General features: G+C 52.7%; 1 protein-coding gene across 2 annotated transcripts; it reads left to right on the top strand.

The window, feature by feature from the left end:
* The first annotated feature begins 5 nt into the window (after window positions 1-5).
* On the top strand, window positions 6-14,526 carry HADHB (hydroxyacyl-CoA dehydrogenase trifunctional multienzyme complex subunit beta). 2 transcript variants are annotated; one of them, XM_014888190.2, is made up of 16 exons: window positions 6-89; window positions 1,548-1,803; window positions 2,129-2,170; window positions 3,070-3,166; window positions 4,130-4,174; window positions 4,728-4,827; window positions 5,972-6,059; window positions 7,256-7,443; window positions 8,867-9,047; window positions 10,273-10,394; window positions 11,906-11,985; window positions 12,073-12,120; window positions 12,419-12,506; window positions 12,584-12,658; window positions 13,219-13,383; window positions 13,966-14,526. In XM_014888190.2, exons 2-16 carry the CDS (start codon window positions 1,737-1,739, stop codon window positions 13,999-14,001), a joined length of 1,422 nt encoding a protein of 473 aa, XP_014743676.1. In that variant the 5' UTR covers window positions 6-89; window positions 1,548-1,736; the 3' UTR covers window positions 14,002-14,526. The 2 variants fall into 2 exon arrangements, with proteins under 2 accessions (XP_014743676.1, XP_088018747.1); XM_088162621.1 differs by having other exon boundaries at window positions 86-165.
* The last annotated feature ends 1,062 nt before the right edge of the window (window positions 14,527-15,588 follow it).

Below are 15,588 nucleotides of genomic sequence, written 5' to 3'. Positions count from 1 at the left end.
CGTGCATTGGGCAGCCCGGAGGGTGGGGGGGAGCGGGGTCCTTGCTGAGTGGCGGCGCTCGGCGGCGGCAGAGCGGGGTGAGGGCCGAGGTGAGCGGCGGCAGCGGGCAGGGCCGGACGGGAGGGGACAGGGACGTCAAGGGCTCTGTCCTGGGGTGCGGGAAGGGTGAGAGGAGCTGGGAGTCGGTCCCGGGAAAAGGAGTGGGGGTTAGGGGTGGGCGGCTCGGGGATGGAGCAGAGGATTGGGGGTCGGTGCTGAGTGGGGGGGAAGGATGGAGAGAGTCCGGGGGTCGGTCCCAGATGGACGGGAGAGCCGTGAGGGGAGTCGGGGGTTCGGTCCCAGATGGACGGGAGAGCCGTGAGGGGAGTTGGGGTTTCGTTCTGGATGGACAGGGGAGTCAGGAGTTTGTTCCAGATGGACGGGAGGTGCTCGGAAAGGGTGAGGAGGGTCCGGGGAGTCGATCCCGGATGGATGAAGGGATCGAGGGGTTGGGACTCAGTCTTGGATGGACGAGGGGATTTTGGGGGCCGCTCAGAGAAGCACGTCTGTGTTTGGGGTTTTTGGGGGTTTGGGGTGCAGCAGGTGGGCGCTGCCAGTCCCGCGGTGTGAAGGGTCAAGGGTTTGTGGAGAAGGGAGGGAGTAGGGGCTGTTCATGGAATTGTGGATTATCCTGGGCTGGAAGAAATCCATGAGGATCACGGAGTGCAGCTCAGCCGTAGAATCCAGGCAAATCCTGCAGGCTCTGCGAGGAGCTTTGCCCTGATGATTTGGGGTGCCCTGGCTGCCGAAAATGAGGGATTTTGGGGATGTTTGGGGGGGCAGGAACGGGAGGAGGTTACACCTGGGAGAAACTTCTGTCAGCTGGGCAGGGAAAGTTTAGGGAAGAGCCTCAATCAGGTGTGAGGAGAGAGGTTGGCACAAGTGAGGAGGAGCAGGATGCCTTGGAAAGGTCTGGATTTGGGATCTTTGTTGGCAGGAGGAGCCTGGCTTTGGTTTGTGAGCTGGGAAGGGAGGAATGCTGCAGCTGGGACGTGTCAAAGGGGGTGACTTGCAGCTTGTGCTGAGTTTTGGGGAGCTGCAGAAGGTTGGGTTTGGAACTGTGGGTGTTCCTGTGGTTCACCGTGGAGAAAAACTTTGTGCTTTGAGAGAGAAAGTGCTCGGATTTGAACGCCCAAAGTGTGACAGAGGGAGATGAACGTTGGCATGGACCAACCAAAGAGCTGTGAGAGCCATCCTGAGCCATCAAACCTGCCGATGAGGGTTTGTTTATAGGGAAACCCCATTTCCGAACGAGCTTTGGGGAAGCTGCAGAGGGATTTTGGGGGCTGGGGGACATGAAGTGGCTCTGTTTGCCTCGGGGATGCACAGCAGAGGCTCCTCAGGCTGGCACCAGGGCTTCACAAGGGGCAGGGCTGCCAAGGACACTGCGTCAGGAGGCCCTGCTGGCAGCACGGCTGCCTGGGCTCTGGGACAACTTTCCAGTGGGAAGTGGTGGAGCAGTTGCTGGGAGGGAATTGAGAAGCTCACCGGGCACTATTTATTCACAGGCACATCTCCAAGCCAGCCTCCTCCTGGGCTGACTCTGCGTGGTGGGAGGTGATTCCCTGTGCTGCTGCTGCCCTTGGGGTGTCTGCCCCTCAATTCCCGGCTCTGTGTGAGGCAGGCAGGTCGCTTCCCTTGGGATTTCTGTGGACTGAGCAGCTTGGAGTGATCCCAGCCTCTCTTTAGATTCCAAGATGAGTTCCATGCTGAGCTCTGCCCTGCGGACCCTCCCCGTGTCCTCAGCCTGGGCTGCCGGGGCCTGTGAGTATTTTTGGCTTTCACTGGTTGGAGTGCTGGCTTTGGGATGGGTGCTGGGATCTGGATCTGCCCTGTTCTCACCTTTAAGAGGCTGATAATGTTGATTTTTTTTTTTTAAATCCCTAATTACGTTGTTGCCTTGTTTGTCCCTTCCCCGCCTCATATGGGGAGGAGTTAACAGAAATCCAAATTTCTGAGCAGGCTAAACCACCCAACACCCCACAGGTGTCTTACAGTGGTATTATTTACTTTTTTAACCCTTCTTGCAGAGACCAGAACTGTTTCTGATATTTTTTTTTTGCTTTTTTCCCCCTTTCTTGTTTTCCAGTTACTCGATCACTCAGCTGCTCCTCACAGTTCCAAGCTGCAGGTAATGGGGAAAAACCTCAGCAATCAGTGGGGCTGTGATAAGGGAGAAACCTCAGCAATCAGTGGGTCTGTGATAAGGGAGAAACCTCAGCAATCAGTGGGTCTGGGCTAGACAAGGCTCTTTTGGAAGCTGCCTCCCTTTCCCAGAGTCTTGTTCCACTTAAATCTTAGAAATGGTGCAGAGTGGTTCAGGTGTTCCTGAAAAGCTGCAAGCAGGGAAAACTTCAGGCAAACCAGTGTTTGCAGCAGGGTCCTCTCATCCTCTGAGTGCCCCTGGCTCCCAGCAGCCATTCCCAGTGTGCCCCTGGCTCCCAGCAGCCATTCCCAATTTTTAGTCACAGTCCACAGTGAGTGCTTGGGGTGATCCATGCTCTGGGTTCACTCTGGGAGTTGCTCAGGTGACTCAGGCTTTGGGATTTTGGGAACAGGCCTGGACAGCAGCTCCCTATCATCCCCTGGGATTTGGGAAGAGCCTGAAGGAATCTCCAGACAGTGCTGGAGTTTCATCCTGGCACTGGCCTGTGGAATGAAGGGATCATGGCATCCCTTGTCTTGAACTTCTCTCACTGAGGAGAGAATTTCTTCCCATTAGGAAGAAGTTTTTGGCTGTGAGGGTGATGAGGCACAGGCCCCATCTCTGGAAATGTTCCAGGCCCTCTTGGATGGAGCAACCTGGGATAGTGGGAGGTGTCCCTACCAAGGCAGGGGGTGGCACTGGATGAGTTTTAAGGGGCCTTCCTACCCAAACCATTCCAGGATCCCAACTCTGGTGTCCTACCTTCCCTGCCTTTCACTTATGCACCAAAAAGAGGACAATTTTCTTTTTATTTTCTAGAATTTTTTGCAGGATCTGTATGAAAACTGCTGATATTCTTGTCACCATCACTTCTCTCTTCACAGCCCAGCCCAAGACTAAGAAGACCTTGGGCAAAACTGGGGTGAAGAATGTGGTGGTGGTGGAGGGTGTTCGCATTCCCTTTCTGCTGTCTGGCACCTCGTGAGTATCAGAGAGGAATAAAACACAGAAAACACCCCCTGACATGGGTAATCCTTGACTCTTTTCTGCACAAAACCTCACTGGCTCATTTTAATGTAGTTATTATTGGGTCTAAAGGCTCGGGGGGTGCCCTGAGTTGGGATGCTGCAGTTATTTAGGGCAGAGTTGTGGTTTGGAGAAGGTTGTCTGTGTGTGGGAGTCCTGGGAAGTGTAAGGATTTGTGGAGAATGTCTGGAGGAAGCAGTTGAGAATCTACAGCAGATGAAGCAACAAATTTCACAAAACTGGCAGGACAGAGGCCAAGAACCTGCTCTGGGCTCTTCTTGCTGGATTGTTGTGCCACCAAGTGCAGAGCTGAGCTAAAACCACACCTGACTTAGGATGGAGAAGGGATTTCTTTGTCTGATCCCTGCTGCTTTTCTGTGGGTTTAGTGCAGTGATGGAGCCAGGCTGGGAGAGCTGGGGGTGCTCACCTGGAGAGGAGAAGGATCCAGGGAGAGCTCAGAGCCCCTGGCAGGGCCTGGAGAGGGACTGGGGACAAGGCCTGGAGGGACAGGACACAGGGAATGGCTGCCAGTGCCCCAGGGCAGGGCTGGATGGGATCTTGGGCAGGAATTGTTCCCTGGCAGGGTGGGCAGGGCTGGCACAGGGTGCCCAGAGCAGCTGTGGCTGCCCCTGGATCCCTGGCAGTGCCCAAGGCCAGGCTGGACATTCCTGGCACACTGGGAGGTGTCCCTGCCATGGCAGGGGTGGCACTGGGGGGGATTTGGGGTCTCTTCCAACCCAAATCAACCTGTGATGCCTTGAAATATTTGCTCAGAAGCACAATGGAGCATTTCTGGTGCATCCCCAGTTTTTGCTGCTGCTCTGTGCTCACAGGAGAGTTGTGTCCTGATTTCTGTCCTGAGAATGCTGCTCTGATTTCTCACACCTCTGTTTCCTCCTTTTCTCTCCACCTGGCAGGTATGCTGACCTGATGCCACACGACTTAGCCAGAGCAGCACTGCAGTAAGTAAATGGAACACTGGAAGGGCTCAGAATTCTTGTTAAACTGAGATTTCAGGGTTGCAGAGCCAAGGCTCTGGGCTTGGTTCTAAACATCTCAGGTGCTTTATTTTTCCTGGCCTCCCTCCTTTAGTGAGTGGCTTAAACGGTGAGGTTTGTGTTTGTGGTGGTGGTGGTGACAAATTTTAGTGGATTTGATTTTGGAGCAGCCTGGCACAGTGGGAGGTGTCCCTGCCATGGCAGGAGTGGCACTGGATGAGCTTTGAGGTCCCTTCCCACCCAAACCATTCTGAGATTTGACGATTTTTTTGAGCCATTTTGTGGAAGGGCTATAAAATACTTTGTTTTAATTAAGTTCTGTAATGATTTATAGTGAAATTATCACCATGATTGTTTGCATCTCACTTCACACGAGATTTCTTCTGAGGGGGAACAAGCTGTGGCTCTGTTGTTGCCTTGTTCTCCAGCCAAGCTGGCAGGAAGAGGATGTTGGAGAGGTTTTTTTTTTATTTTATTTTTGTGATGCAAATTCCCTTTGTTTTGCTCCTCTCCTCAGGGGCCTGCTGACCCGCACCAGTGTCCCAAGGGATGTTGTTGATTACATTGTTTATGGCACAGTTATCCAGGAGGTGAAAACCAGTAATGTTGCCAGAGAGGTGGGTTCTGCATTTCCCTGGGGCTCTGATTTCTGCAACTGCTCTGAAGATGGCAAATCCTTGCTAAAAATGAATTCCCAGTATTATTATTTCTTTATACATAGTTTGAGAGTATGAAATAGTTGTTGTCTGTTAAATGAGTTCCTGGGACTATAAGGAAAATGATTTCGTGATTCTCTGCCTCCAGAAATCTACCACAGTTTTCATTTAGCGTTTTTTATCAAATTTTCATTTAGCGTTTTTTATCAAATTTTCACATTTCAATGCTGTGAAGCCTCTGCCTGACTCTTCCCTGCAAGGAAAAGTTTTGTTGAGGCTTTCTGATCCCTCAGCTCCTAAATACCAGTTGGATTTCTTCCTTTCCCAATATCCTGGGAGGAGCAGAGTGAGCTCTGAGGTTTTGCTTTGATGTGGCATTTATGCATTTATTTGAGTTGGCTGCTCGGACAAAGCGTTCACAGGATTTGAAGCAGAGCAGCTTTGCTGCCCTTTGTCCCAACAGCCAGGAAACACAATTCCTGTGTTATCCCCAGAGCAGCTGATCCTCTGGAGTCATGTGAGAGGCAAACTTTGCTAACCTGGAGCCTCTGCTGTGCTCTGCACCTGGATAAATCCATGATGTAACCTGGGCTCCCTGTGCAGCCTCAGCCTCGGCAATACAAGCCTGCCTTTGGTCACCTGCCAGTCAGATGGGCCTGCAGGGTAATTTTAACTCGGGAACAACTGAACTTTCAACTAGTTGGCCACATCCCAAGTAGGGAAGGTCTGGGCTGCTGCCATGAGTCACTGCTCTGCAGTTTGCTGCTCCCTTGTGCTCAGTGAGTTAAGTCACCCCTTTCACACGTTGCCAGTAAAGTGAAGCAAAGATGATGCTGAGTAGTTGGAGGCTCTTTTGATGTGTTTTTTTATAATGTGAAGGGTGTGATTAGTTTGTCTCTTCATTAAAAAAATGTGATTGTTCTCAGTGTGGCCACGAGCAGTGACCTCAGCTCCTGCTCCCCAGTGTGGGGAGGGGAGGAGCTGCTGCCACAATTGTCTGGATGAGAACTCCATGTCTTTCTCCTCACCTGGCAAGGTGTGCTGGGCAGGGGCAGCTCTGGCCTGGGAGCAGGTTTAGGTTTAACAGGCACTCTTGTCGTTGTAGGCTGCTCTGGGAGCAGGGTTCTCTGACAAAACTCCTGCCCACACCGTCACCATGGCCTGCATTTCCTCAAACCAGGCCATGACCACAGGTATGTGAGCTGGGAGAACAAGCTGTGGGGTTCAGAGGGAGCAGGGGAATTCTTTGACAGCCCTTAGTCAACTTGCATTGCTTGTGAATGTAAAAAAACAGCTGAGGAAATGGTGGAATGGAAGGAAAAATGGAGTTATTTACAAAAGGAGGCTCAGGGGGGACCTTGTGGCTCTGCACAACTCCCTGACAGCAGGGGACAGCCAGGGGGGGAACAGGGACAGGACAAGGGCAAATGGCCTCAGGCTGGGCCAGGGCAGGCTCAGCTTGGACAGCAGCAGCAATTTCTCCATGGAAAGGGTGCTCAGGCCTTGGCAGGGGCTGCCCAGGGAGCTTTGCAGTGCCCATCCCTGGAGGTGTCACCTGGATGTGGCACTCAGAGCTCTGGGCTGGGGACAAGGAGGGGATCAGGCACAGATTGGATTTGATGGCCTGGGAGCTCTTTCCCAGCCTCAGGGATTCTGGAATTTTTTTAGCCAACAAAATACAGCATGAACTGAGTGTGTGCTGTAGGCCTGCAGCAACATCTCTGCCCGGTGTCTGTGTTTATTTGGGAGGTAAAGAGGTGAGAAGGAGCCTCGAAGGAGTAAATTTTCATCTCAGGCTTAGCCTAAACAGGGCTAAAAAATGGACACACACCTCTGTGGTTACTGTGCTGAAAAGAGAGAGAAAGGACAGCAGCACACACGGAGCCCTCTGGGGAAAAAAGGCCAATTTATTGTACAGACAGCCCGGATTTAAAGTGTGTCAGTGCAGCCAGGACAGGACAGGAGCTCATGGGACAATTGGGAAAAACATCCTTGGGACAGCACCTCAGGATGTGTCCCACGGGAAAGACACCAGGGGTTAATGTTGGTGATGAATTCCACTCTGTTTGTCACCATGTTGTCACCCTGGGAGACTCCTCCCTAACTGAAGCTGCAGTCAGCTTGTCAGCCTGGGAATGGAGCTGAGAGTCAGGAGAAATCCAGGCCTGGAGAGAATTCCCAAGCTGTGATTGCCCAGCTCTGTCAATGTGTGTGTCCACACCCCTCCAACCACCGGGGCTGTCCTCTGTGTGACAAGGACAAGTGGCAGCCGAGTGACAGCAGCTCCTGTTGTGTCACATGAGGGGGCTGGAGGAGGGCATGCAGGAGCAGCCAGGGCTGTGTCAGGGCCGTGTGTCCCCCTGCTCTGGCAGTGTCCCTGTGCCCACAGGCGTGGGCATGATTGCAGCTGGCCAGTGTGACGTGGTGGTGGCCGGCGGCGTGGAGCTCATGTCCGACGTCCCCATCCGTCACAGCAGGAAGATGAGGAAGACCCTGCTGACCCTGAACAGAGCCAAGACCCTGGGCCAGAAGCTGTCCCTCATTTCCAAAATTCGCCCTGACTACTTTGCTCCCGAGGTATTTTGTTTTGTTTTTCATGTATTTATTATTATTTATTATTTTTAGAAGGTGTGAACAAGTAATTTTTTTTTGGTCATCTGAGATGGGTGTGGTGGCTCCTGAGTTTCACCATGATCCATCTCTGTCCTCTGCTTTGGGTTAAAACACTGATTAATGCATCTCACAGCATTTGGGACTCTGCTTTTTCTTCCCACATGTAAACCCAGCTTAGTTCAAAACCTTTTCCTGCAACTCCTGGACAAACTGTGCTGCAGATGACTGAACTAGGAGGTTTTTTCCCATAAATATAAAAGTTATTCTGAAGTGTCAGAAGAATTCTAGTGTCAGAGGAATTTTACTACATAATAGAAGCAACCCCCTTAGTATTAGGAATATACAAATTTGATTAATGCATCTTAAATATAATTGGTGTTCCTGGTCAAACCCTGCCAGGGGCTGGATGTGCTCAGCTGCCCTGAAGAGCATCCAGAGAGCCATGTCAGGAGCAGAGTGAGCCCCTGCTCTGTCCTGGGATGGAAAGGGGCAGCACTTCCCTCCTTCCCACCCTGAGCTCTGCACAAGGAACCTGCATCCATGGCTTTGCCTTTAGTGGGAGTGCAGGATAAGTGTGGCAGAGCTGACATCCCAAATCCACATGAGATAGGGAAATTTCAGACCTGAATGCATGCAGGGATTTCCTGTGTGCTGCTGGAAGAGTTAAACTAAGCCAAAATCACCTCTGGGCTCTGCTTTTGGATGAGGAGGTGTCTGACAGGAGGTTGGAGGTGCCAGGATGTGGTGTCTGAGCTGAACCCAAAAGTTTTGCTCACCTTTGTCATGGATTCCCTGTTAAATGCCCAGGCAGCTGCTCTCACAGCTCTGTGATGAAGGGAACACACTTCTGGATCCCTTGGAGTAAACAGCAGCCTGGCCCTCTTTTTTTTTTTTTTTTTTTTCCAAAATCTTGGAAAGGAATGGTTTCTCTGACACCTTTGACTGGGTCTGTTGTGCTCTGGTTGCTGTCTGTTCATTGTGTAGCTCTGAAATAACAAAGGGCCTCCCTCTGTCTGTGGGGCTCAGCTCTGTCTGCTCCCAGGAGGTTTTTTAACCTGTTCTGATTTTCCCTCTCTGTGTGCAGCTCCCAGCTGTGGCAGAGTTCATCAGTGAGACCATGGGGCACTCTGCCTCCTTCTAATGTGGAGCTCAGCTCTGTGTGCTCCCAGGTTTTTGGTTATTTTGTTTTTTTTTTTTTAAATCTGTGCTGATTCTCCCTCCCTGGCTGCACTCTGTGTGCTCCCAGGATGTTTTTTAACCTGTTCTGACTTTCCCTCCCTGTCTGTAGCTCCCAGCTGTGGCAGAGTTTATCAGTGAGACCATGGGGCACTCTGTGTGCTCCCAGGATGTTTTTTAACCTGTTCTGACTTTCCCTTTCTCTCTGCAGCTGCCAGCTGTGGCAGAGTTCTCCACCAGTGAGACCATGGGGCACTCTGCTGACCGCCTGGCTGCCGCTTTTGGCGTGTCCCGCCTGGAGCAGGACGAGTACGCCCTGCGCTCGCACTCGCTGGCCAAGAAAGCCCAGGAGGAGGGGCTGCTGCAGGACGTGGTGCCCTTCAAAGTGCCAGGTGACAGTGCCAGAGTGCCACAGCCAGCACTGCTCAACTGCTGGGAGCACTTCTGGGGGGTCTGGCTGGGTTTTAGCAGGGTTTGTTTGTTCCCGGAAAGCTGCTGGTGGAGGGATTTGTTTGTAAATGGGATATCGGAGTGTGGAGTGTTAAAGGGGTATTAAAGATCACCCAGTTCCAGCCCTGACACCTTCCACTATCCCAGGGTGCTCCAAACCCCATCCAGCCTGGCCTTGGACACTCCCAGGGGCAGCCACAGCTTCTCTGGGAATTCCATCCCAGCCCCTCCCCACCCTCCCAGGGAATAATTCCTTCCCAAAATCTCACCTAACCCTGCCCTCTGTCATGTTGCCCCCCTCTGTCATACCTTCACATGCCTAAATTGTTCCTTGCCCACCCCACATCTCTACCAAGAGCAAGGAAAATCAGGACAGTTGGACCTGGAATCCCCCTGCTCTTCCAGCAGGCAAGAGAAAATCACCTTTACACCCCAGAATATCAACAGCAAACACCAAGCCCAACCAAACCCCAGCCCAGTAACTCAGGTGCTGGATGGGAAGAGCTGGAATGTGAAAGGTTCCAGTTCACCAGGCCCCACACTCCTCACTGGGAGGTGAAACAGTTTGGGGAGAACCTTTGAGCTGTCCTGGTGTCCCCCAGGAGGCAGGGGACACACTTTGGGGACAGGTATTGCTGCAATACCTCTTCATTTGGGAGCCCTATTTGGCATCTTGGAGAAATTTCCCTTGTAGATCCGTGGTTCCATGTGGTTTTCATTGCCACTTTTTCATAACAGGTTTATTTAGCAGTTAGCATAGTTGCAGATGGATGTATTTGGGTTTTCCCAGTGCTTTTTATTCCTCAAACTCGGCACATACATGTAAACTGATTTAAGCCCAGTTCTCCATTTAGGCTTTTTAATCTAAATTTAAATTCTTTTCTCAACTGGGTTTCCCATGTGCTGATTTTTCCTTCTAGTAAACAGATGGCAGCACTTGGTTTTTGCTGTATTTTGAGGGAAAAGTGAGGTAGCTTCAATTTCTAAGTGCTATTTTAAACCATGCTAAGCATCCTGATGCCACAGACAGATTTTCCTCTTTTTTCCCTCCTCATGCTCGTCCTGAACCCCTCAATTTTCTGATTTCCCCTCCCTGAAGTCCTGATGATGAAATCCTTGTGCTTTGCTGATTTTTGTAGTTTAAATGGACTTTTTCCCCCCCACCAGGCAAAGACACAGTTACCAAGGATAACGGGATCAGGCCATCCTCCTTGGAGCAAATGGCAAAACTGAAACCAGCATTTATCAAACCCTATGGAACAGTCACAGCAGCCAACTCCTCCTTCCTGGTAATTCCTGTTCCCAGCTCTGTCAGCCACAGGGGAGAGCTGTCCCCCTGACCCTCTGCCTCCCTTAGCTGGTGTAATCTGAGAATTAACTTTTTAATATCGATTTTTTCCAGATATTCCAAGTGTATCTTGGAATTCAGTTGTAATCTGGTGGATTTGGGTATTGGGTTGTTTCATTTTAAAATCCATAACAAAAGCCCCGAAGTTTTGGGATGTTTTGGGATGTCTGACCTGATTGTTTCTCTGGAGCTGCTTCAGGAGGGTCAATCCTTCCAAGGCCCATGCAGGGATTCTGTCCCAGGCTGGGCTTGGTCACTTTGCACAACTGCACTCAGTAGATTTAGTCTGAGCTTCTCACAATCATGGAATGGTTTGGGTTGGAAGGGACCTTAAATCTCATCCTGTTCCAGGTTCCTCCTCACCTCCAGGGATCCAGGAGCAGCCACAGCTCTGGAGGGACAGGACACAGGGAATGGCTCCCAGTGCCCCAGGGCAGGGCTGGATGGGATTTTGGGAAGGAATTTCTGCCTGGGAGCGTGGGGAGGGGCTGGGATGGAATTCCCAGAGAAGCTGTGGCTGCTCCTGGATCCCTGGAAGTGTCCAAGGCCAGGCTTGTGGTGCCTGGAAATAAAACACAAACTTTTCCACACTGTGTTAGAATGACAATATAAAAGCAAACATTTCCTTGAAAGCCTTCAGGTACAAAATATGGCAAAAATCCACATCCTGAATTAGAGTTGTTTTAATACAATTAAATACAATTAAATACTATTTAATACAAGATCTGGCAATTAGAAGAGAAGTTAATTAAGTAATTCCCCCTGGCTTCTGCCCCATGGGAGCTCTCCTCCCCATCTTCTCCCCTGCCTTTATCATATTTGTGATTACATGGTCCAGAATAGAAAATCCTTGGAGAAATAACAGGCAAGACTAAACAATATTTTAGGGATGCCTCAATAAGAGTTTGTTCACTGCAGGAAAGAAAAACTGGAGAAGTACTGAGGTTAAACCTGAGCATTTAACAGGCCACAAAGCTACAAATGCATGAGAATACATAAAAGCTAAAAACTTGGAGCAACCTGGGGCAGTGGGAGGTGTCCCTGGATGTTGTTTAACCCAAACCATTCCACGATTTGATGTGCCAAACCCACAATGCTCATTTTTTAATGTGGTTTCTGGAATTATTCTCAGTTTTGGGATGGAACTGGGAGGACAGCTGAGTGTTTGGGATGATCAGCTTATCCCAGGCCTAGCAGGGTTTTTGGGCACCTCTGTGCTGGTGAAAGCAGGGGGAATTGTTCCTGTGGGCTGTAAGGAAATGCTTCAGCAGCGTGTGTGTGTGTGCCATTGTTAGTGACCAGCCATCCCTGCACCCACTCAATCCTTTGGCCCCTGTCGTGGTGGGGTGTCCTGGAGGCTCTGCTGCTGTTCAGTTCTCCCTTTCTGGGGCCTGTGGGGATCGGGGTGTGCAGCTCCCTCCCCCCTCACTCAGCCCATTTCTCCCGTTCCAGACCGACGGGGCCTCAGCGATGCTGATCATGTCTGAGGAGAAGGCCCTGGCCATGGGATACAAACCCAAGGCCTACCTGAGGTAGGAGGGGCTGCTCCAGCGGCCTCTGCTCTCACTTCCTGCTCCTCTCCCTGGCACTGACAGGGATTTTTCCCTTTTCCTGCACAGGGATTTTGTGTACGTGTCCCAGGATCCCAAGGACCAGCTGCTGCTGGGGTAGGTGGAGATGGAGATCATCCCCCCCACAGCCCCTGCTCCCTCAACACCCTTCTCTTGCCTCGGGGTGTTTTTGGGAAGATGTGGCCTCTCTTCAGGCCTTTGGGAGGTGTGAGTGAACAGGAACAGCCCAGCATTGCTGGGGTACCTCAGAATAATTCTGGGGGCTGTGCTTCCCTTGGAGAGGGATGGGCAGAGCTGGGCCATGAGCCCAGGGAGAAGGATGTGACTCTGGAGAAAGGGGGATGGTGCTGACAGGGGACACAGATGAAAGATTTGTGTGCCTTCCCTCCCTCAGCCCCACCTATGCCACTCCCAAAGTGCTGGAGAAGGCCGGGCTCACCCTGGGTGACATCGATGTCTTTGAGTTCCACGAGGCTTTTGCTGTAAGTGCTCGAAATCTGGGATCCCTGGAGCCACGTGCCTTGGCCTGTCACCAATGTCACCCTCTCCTCCCCTGCAGGGGCAGATCCTGGCTAACCTCAAAGCCATGGACTCGGATTGGTTTGCACAGAACTACATGGGCAGGAAGTCAAAGGTAAGGCACAGTCAGGACATTCTCCTTGTCCTGCCCCTCCAGGCCCCTCTCCAGCTTTTCTGGAGCCCCTTTAGGTCCTGCAGGGGGCTCTGAGCTCTCCCTGGATCCTTCTCCAGGTAAGCAGCCTCACCTCCAGAGTACAGAGCCCTGCAGCAGCTCTGTGGCCTCCTCTGGACTCTCCAGCTCAGTTAAATTTGGGGTTCCCGGGCTCCCTCCTGGCCTGTGAGGAGCAGTGATGCTCCTTGAGCTTGGCTTAGCAAATCCCAGTTGGTGTGGCCTCTTGGGGAAATGAGGTTTTCTTTGGGATGCTGTTCCCGTTGTCGGCAGGAGGTGGAGATGCGGAGCCACGATCCTGCTAGAGGAGGGACCTGGGAGCAGAGTGAGGGCTCAGTGCAGGGCTGCGGGTGAAGCACGAGCTCCTTTGGGGTGGTTTCATCCCCTCGTCACCCACCTGGCTGTGCCATCCTGCGGGTTTGGTGTTGGGATTTGGTGGCATGACCCCCTTCCAGCCAGGTGAGGATGGGGTGTGTCCCTCAGCGTGTCCCTCTGTGTCCCCACAGGTTGGAGCCCCTCCCCTGGAAAAGTTCAACACCTGGGGGGGCTCCCTGTCCCTGGGCCACCCCTTTGGGGCCACCGGGTGCCGCCTGGTGATCACTGCTGCCCACAGGCTGAAGAAGGAGGGGGGACAGTATGGCCTGGTGGCTGCCTGTGCTGCAGGAGGGCAGGTAATGAATGGTGCAGGGCTGGTCCTGCTGGGGCTGCAGTCCTGTCTGGTCACCCCAGCTCGGGGTGTTCAGAGCTGCCCCAGGCCCCTCTGTGTGTCCCCATCACCCCTCAGTGCTGTCCCTGGCAGCACAGCCTGACCCCCCCTGGCTGTCCCCTGCTGTCAGGGAGTTGTGCAGAGCCACAAGGTCCCCCCTGAGCCTCCTTTTCTCCAGGCTGAGCCCCTTTCCCAGCTCCCTCAGCCTCTCCTGGGGCTCCAGCCCCTGCCCAGCTCCGTTCCCTTCCCTGGACACCTCCAGCCCCTCCAGGGCTCTCCTGTCAGGAGGGGCCCAGAGCTGCCCCCAGCACTGGAGGTGCCCCAGCAGTGCCAGCACAGGGGACAGGCACTGCCCTGGCCCTACTGCCACCCCACAGCTGGCACAGCCCAGGGGCCACTGGCCTCTGGCACACCTGGGCACACCTGGGCTCGTGTCCAGCTGCTGTGGCTCATGTTCTTGATGCTGTGCCTGGGAGCCTGTGTCTGTAATTAGTCTCATCTCTGTTAATGAGCCATTTCTTTGATGTTTTGTCTCTCTCTGTTGCAGGGACATGCCATGATTGTGGAGCTTTACCCCCAGTAACAGCACTGGGAGAGTTGTGCCTCATCCTGTGCCTGGCAATGCCATTTCAATGCACTAATAAATCCTACACCCAATCCTCTTGGAGAGGGCATTTGTGGCCTTTATCAATCCCTTTTAGCTACTCAGCCAGTAATTTTTATCTAATGAGCACGCTCTATTCCACTTCCAGGAGAGGAGCAGTCAACGTGGCTCTGAGTCTCTGCAGGCTCCTTGTCACTGTCTGATCCCTCTGGAAACTCTTCAGGATTTCTCCCTCTGGGGAACAAAAACTATTCCAAAGCTCTCTATGGGGAATAAAGTTTGGAGAGGAGGAGAACGTGAAGCAGTGGAAGTGGGTGGGCTGAGAGGGGAGGTAATGCTGTGGGGAGGAGCAGATTTTTGGGGCAGCAGGTTCAGTCCCAGGGGCTGAGCTGGGCTCTGAGGGGGCAGTTTGCTCCATGCTGTCCAAATACTGTTGGAATGAGCAAATTGCATCTGACAAATGAATGTCACTGATGGAACTGCAATAAATTCAGACAAAACCCAGTTCTGGCTGTTCTCTTTCCCTCCCTTCACCTGAAATGCTTTGGGGATTGTTCTGTGCTGGTGACTCTGAAATGATGGAATCACAACTGGGGCTTCTAAAAGTCACCCATTCCCACCCCTGCCATGGCAGGGACACCTCCCAGTGTGCCAGGAATGTCCAGCCTGGCCTTGGGCACTGCCAGGGATCCAGGGGCAGCCACAGCTGCTCTGGGCACCCTGTGCCAGCCCTGCCCACCCTGCCAGGGAACAATTCCTGCCCAAGATCCCATCCAGCCCTGCCCTGGGGCACTGGCAGCCATTCCCTGTGTGCTGTCCCTCCAGGCCTTGTCCCCAGTCCCTCTCCAGGCCCTGCCAGGGGCTCTGAGCTCTCCCTGGATCCTTCTCCTCTCCAGGTGAGCACCCCCAGCTCTCCCAGCCTGGCTGCTCCAGCTCCCAGAGCAGCTCCATGGCCTCCACCAGCTCTGTGTCCTTTTTACACCAACAGTGTCCCTGAAAACTGTCTGTAAACCAACAGTCTGGGGGGTTTGTGGCCTCTGAGAGACACTGCAGAATGTGCAGTTAATTCTTCATTTATGGTTTTCAAGTTAATTCTCCATACACAGCTAATTCCAGGAGAGCTGGAGAGGGGACACGGGCCTGGAGGGGCAGCACCAGGGGGAAAATGTCCTGACTGTGCCTTCCCTTTGACCTCCTGCCCCTGCAGTTCTGTGCAAACCAATGCAGGCCCTTGGCTTCCAGGTTGGCTCCTGGAGCCCCTTCAGGCCCTGCCGGGGGCTCTGAGGTTTTGATAAACATCGAATGTGCAGGGCTCTCTCCTGGGCATGGGGCAAGGTGGGAGAGTTGGGTTTTTTTTAATATCCTTGTTGTTTTCTTCACTCGTTCCTCGTGGCTTTGTGATGCTGAGGGTGGCTGCTCTCACCTGCCAGGGAGCAGAGTTTCTATCAAAGCACCTCCCAAACACCTCCGAGTTCTTTTTATGACTTAAGCAGTTTCTGCCACCCACCAGCTGTGCTGGGGCTTGGCTGAGATCAGGGATGGGTGCAGCAGCCGGGCTGTGCTGCT

Source organism: Sturnus vulgaris, chromosome 3 (genome assembly GCF_052056855.1).
Source record: "Sturnus vulgaris isolate bStuVul1 chromosome 3, bStuVul1.hap1, whole genome shotgun sequence".
NCBI classification, from domain to species: domain Eukaryota; kingdom Metazoa; phylum Chordata; class Aves; order Passeriformes; family Sturnidae; genus Sturnus; species Sturnus vulgaris.
This window is presented reverse-complemented; position numbering and strand designations above follow the sequence as displayed.

What these genes read in the sequence shown, in the direction of transcription:
- HADHB (XM_014888190.2), top strand. Translation starts at nt 1,737, where the DNA reads ATGAGTTCCATGCTGAGCTCTGCCCTGCGGACCCTCCCCGTGTCCTCA. An exon ending in CCAGTAATGTTGCCAGAGAG is followed by an intron (nt 4,828 to 5,971) that starts GTGGGTTCTGCA and finishes TTGTCGTTGTAG; the next exon opens with GCTGCTCTGGGAGCAGGGTT. An exon ending in GGTGCCCTTCAAAGTGCCAG is followed by an intron (nt 9,048 to 10,272) that starts GTGACAGTGCCA and finishes CCCCCCCACCAG; the next exon opens with GCAAAGACACAGTTACCAAG.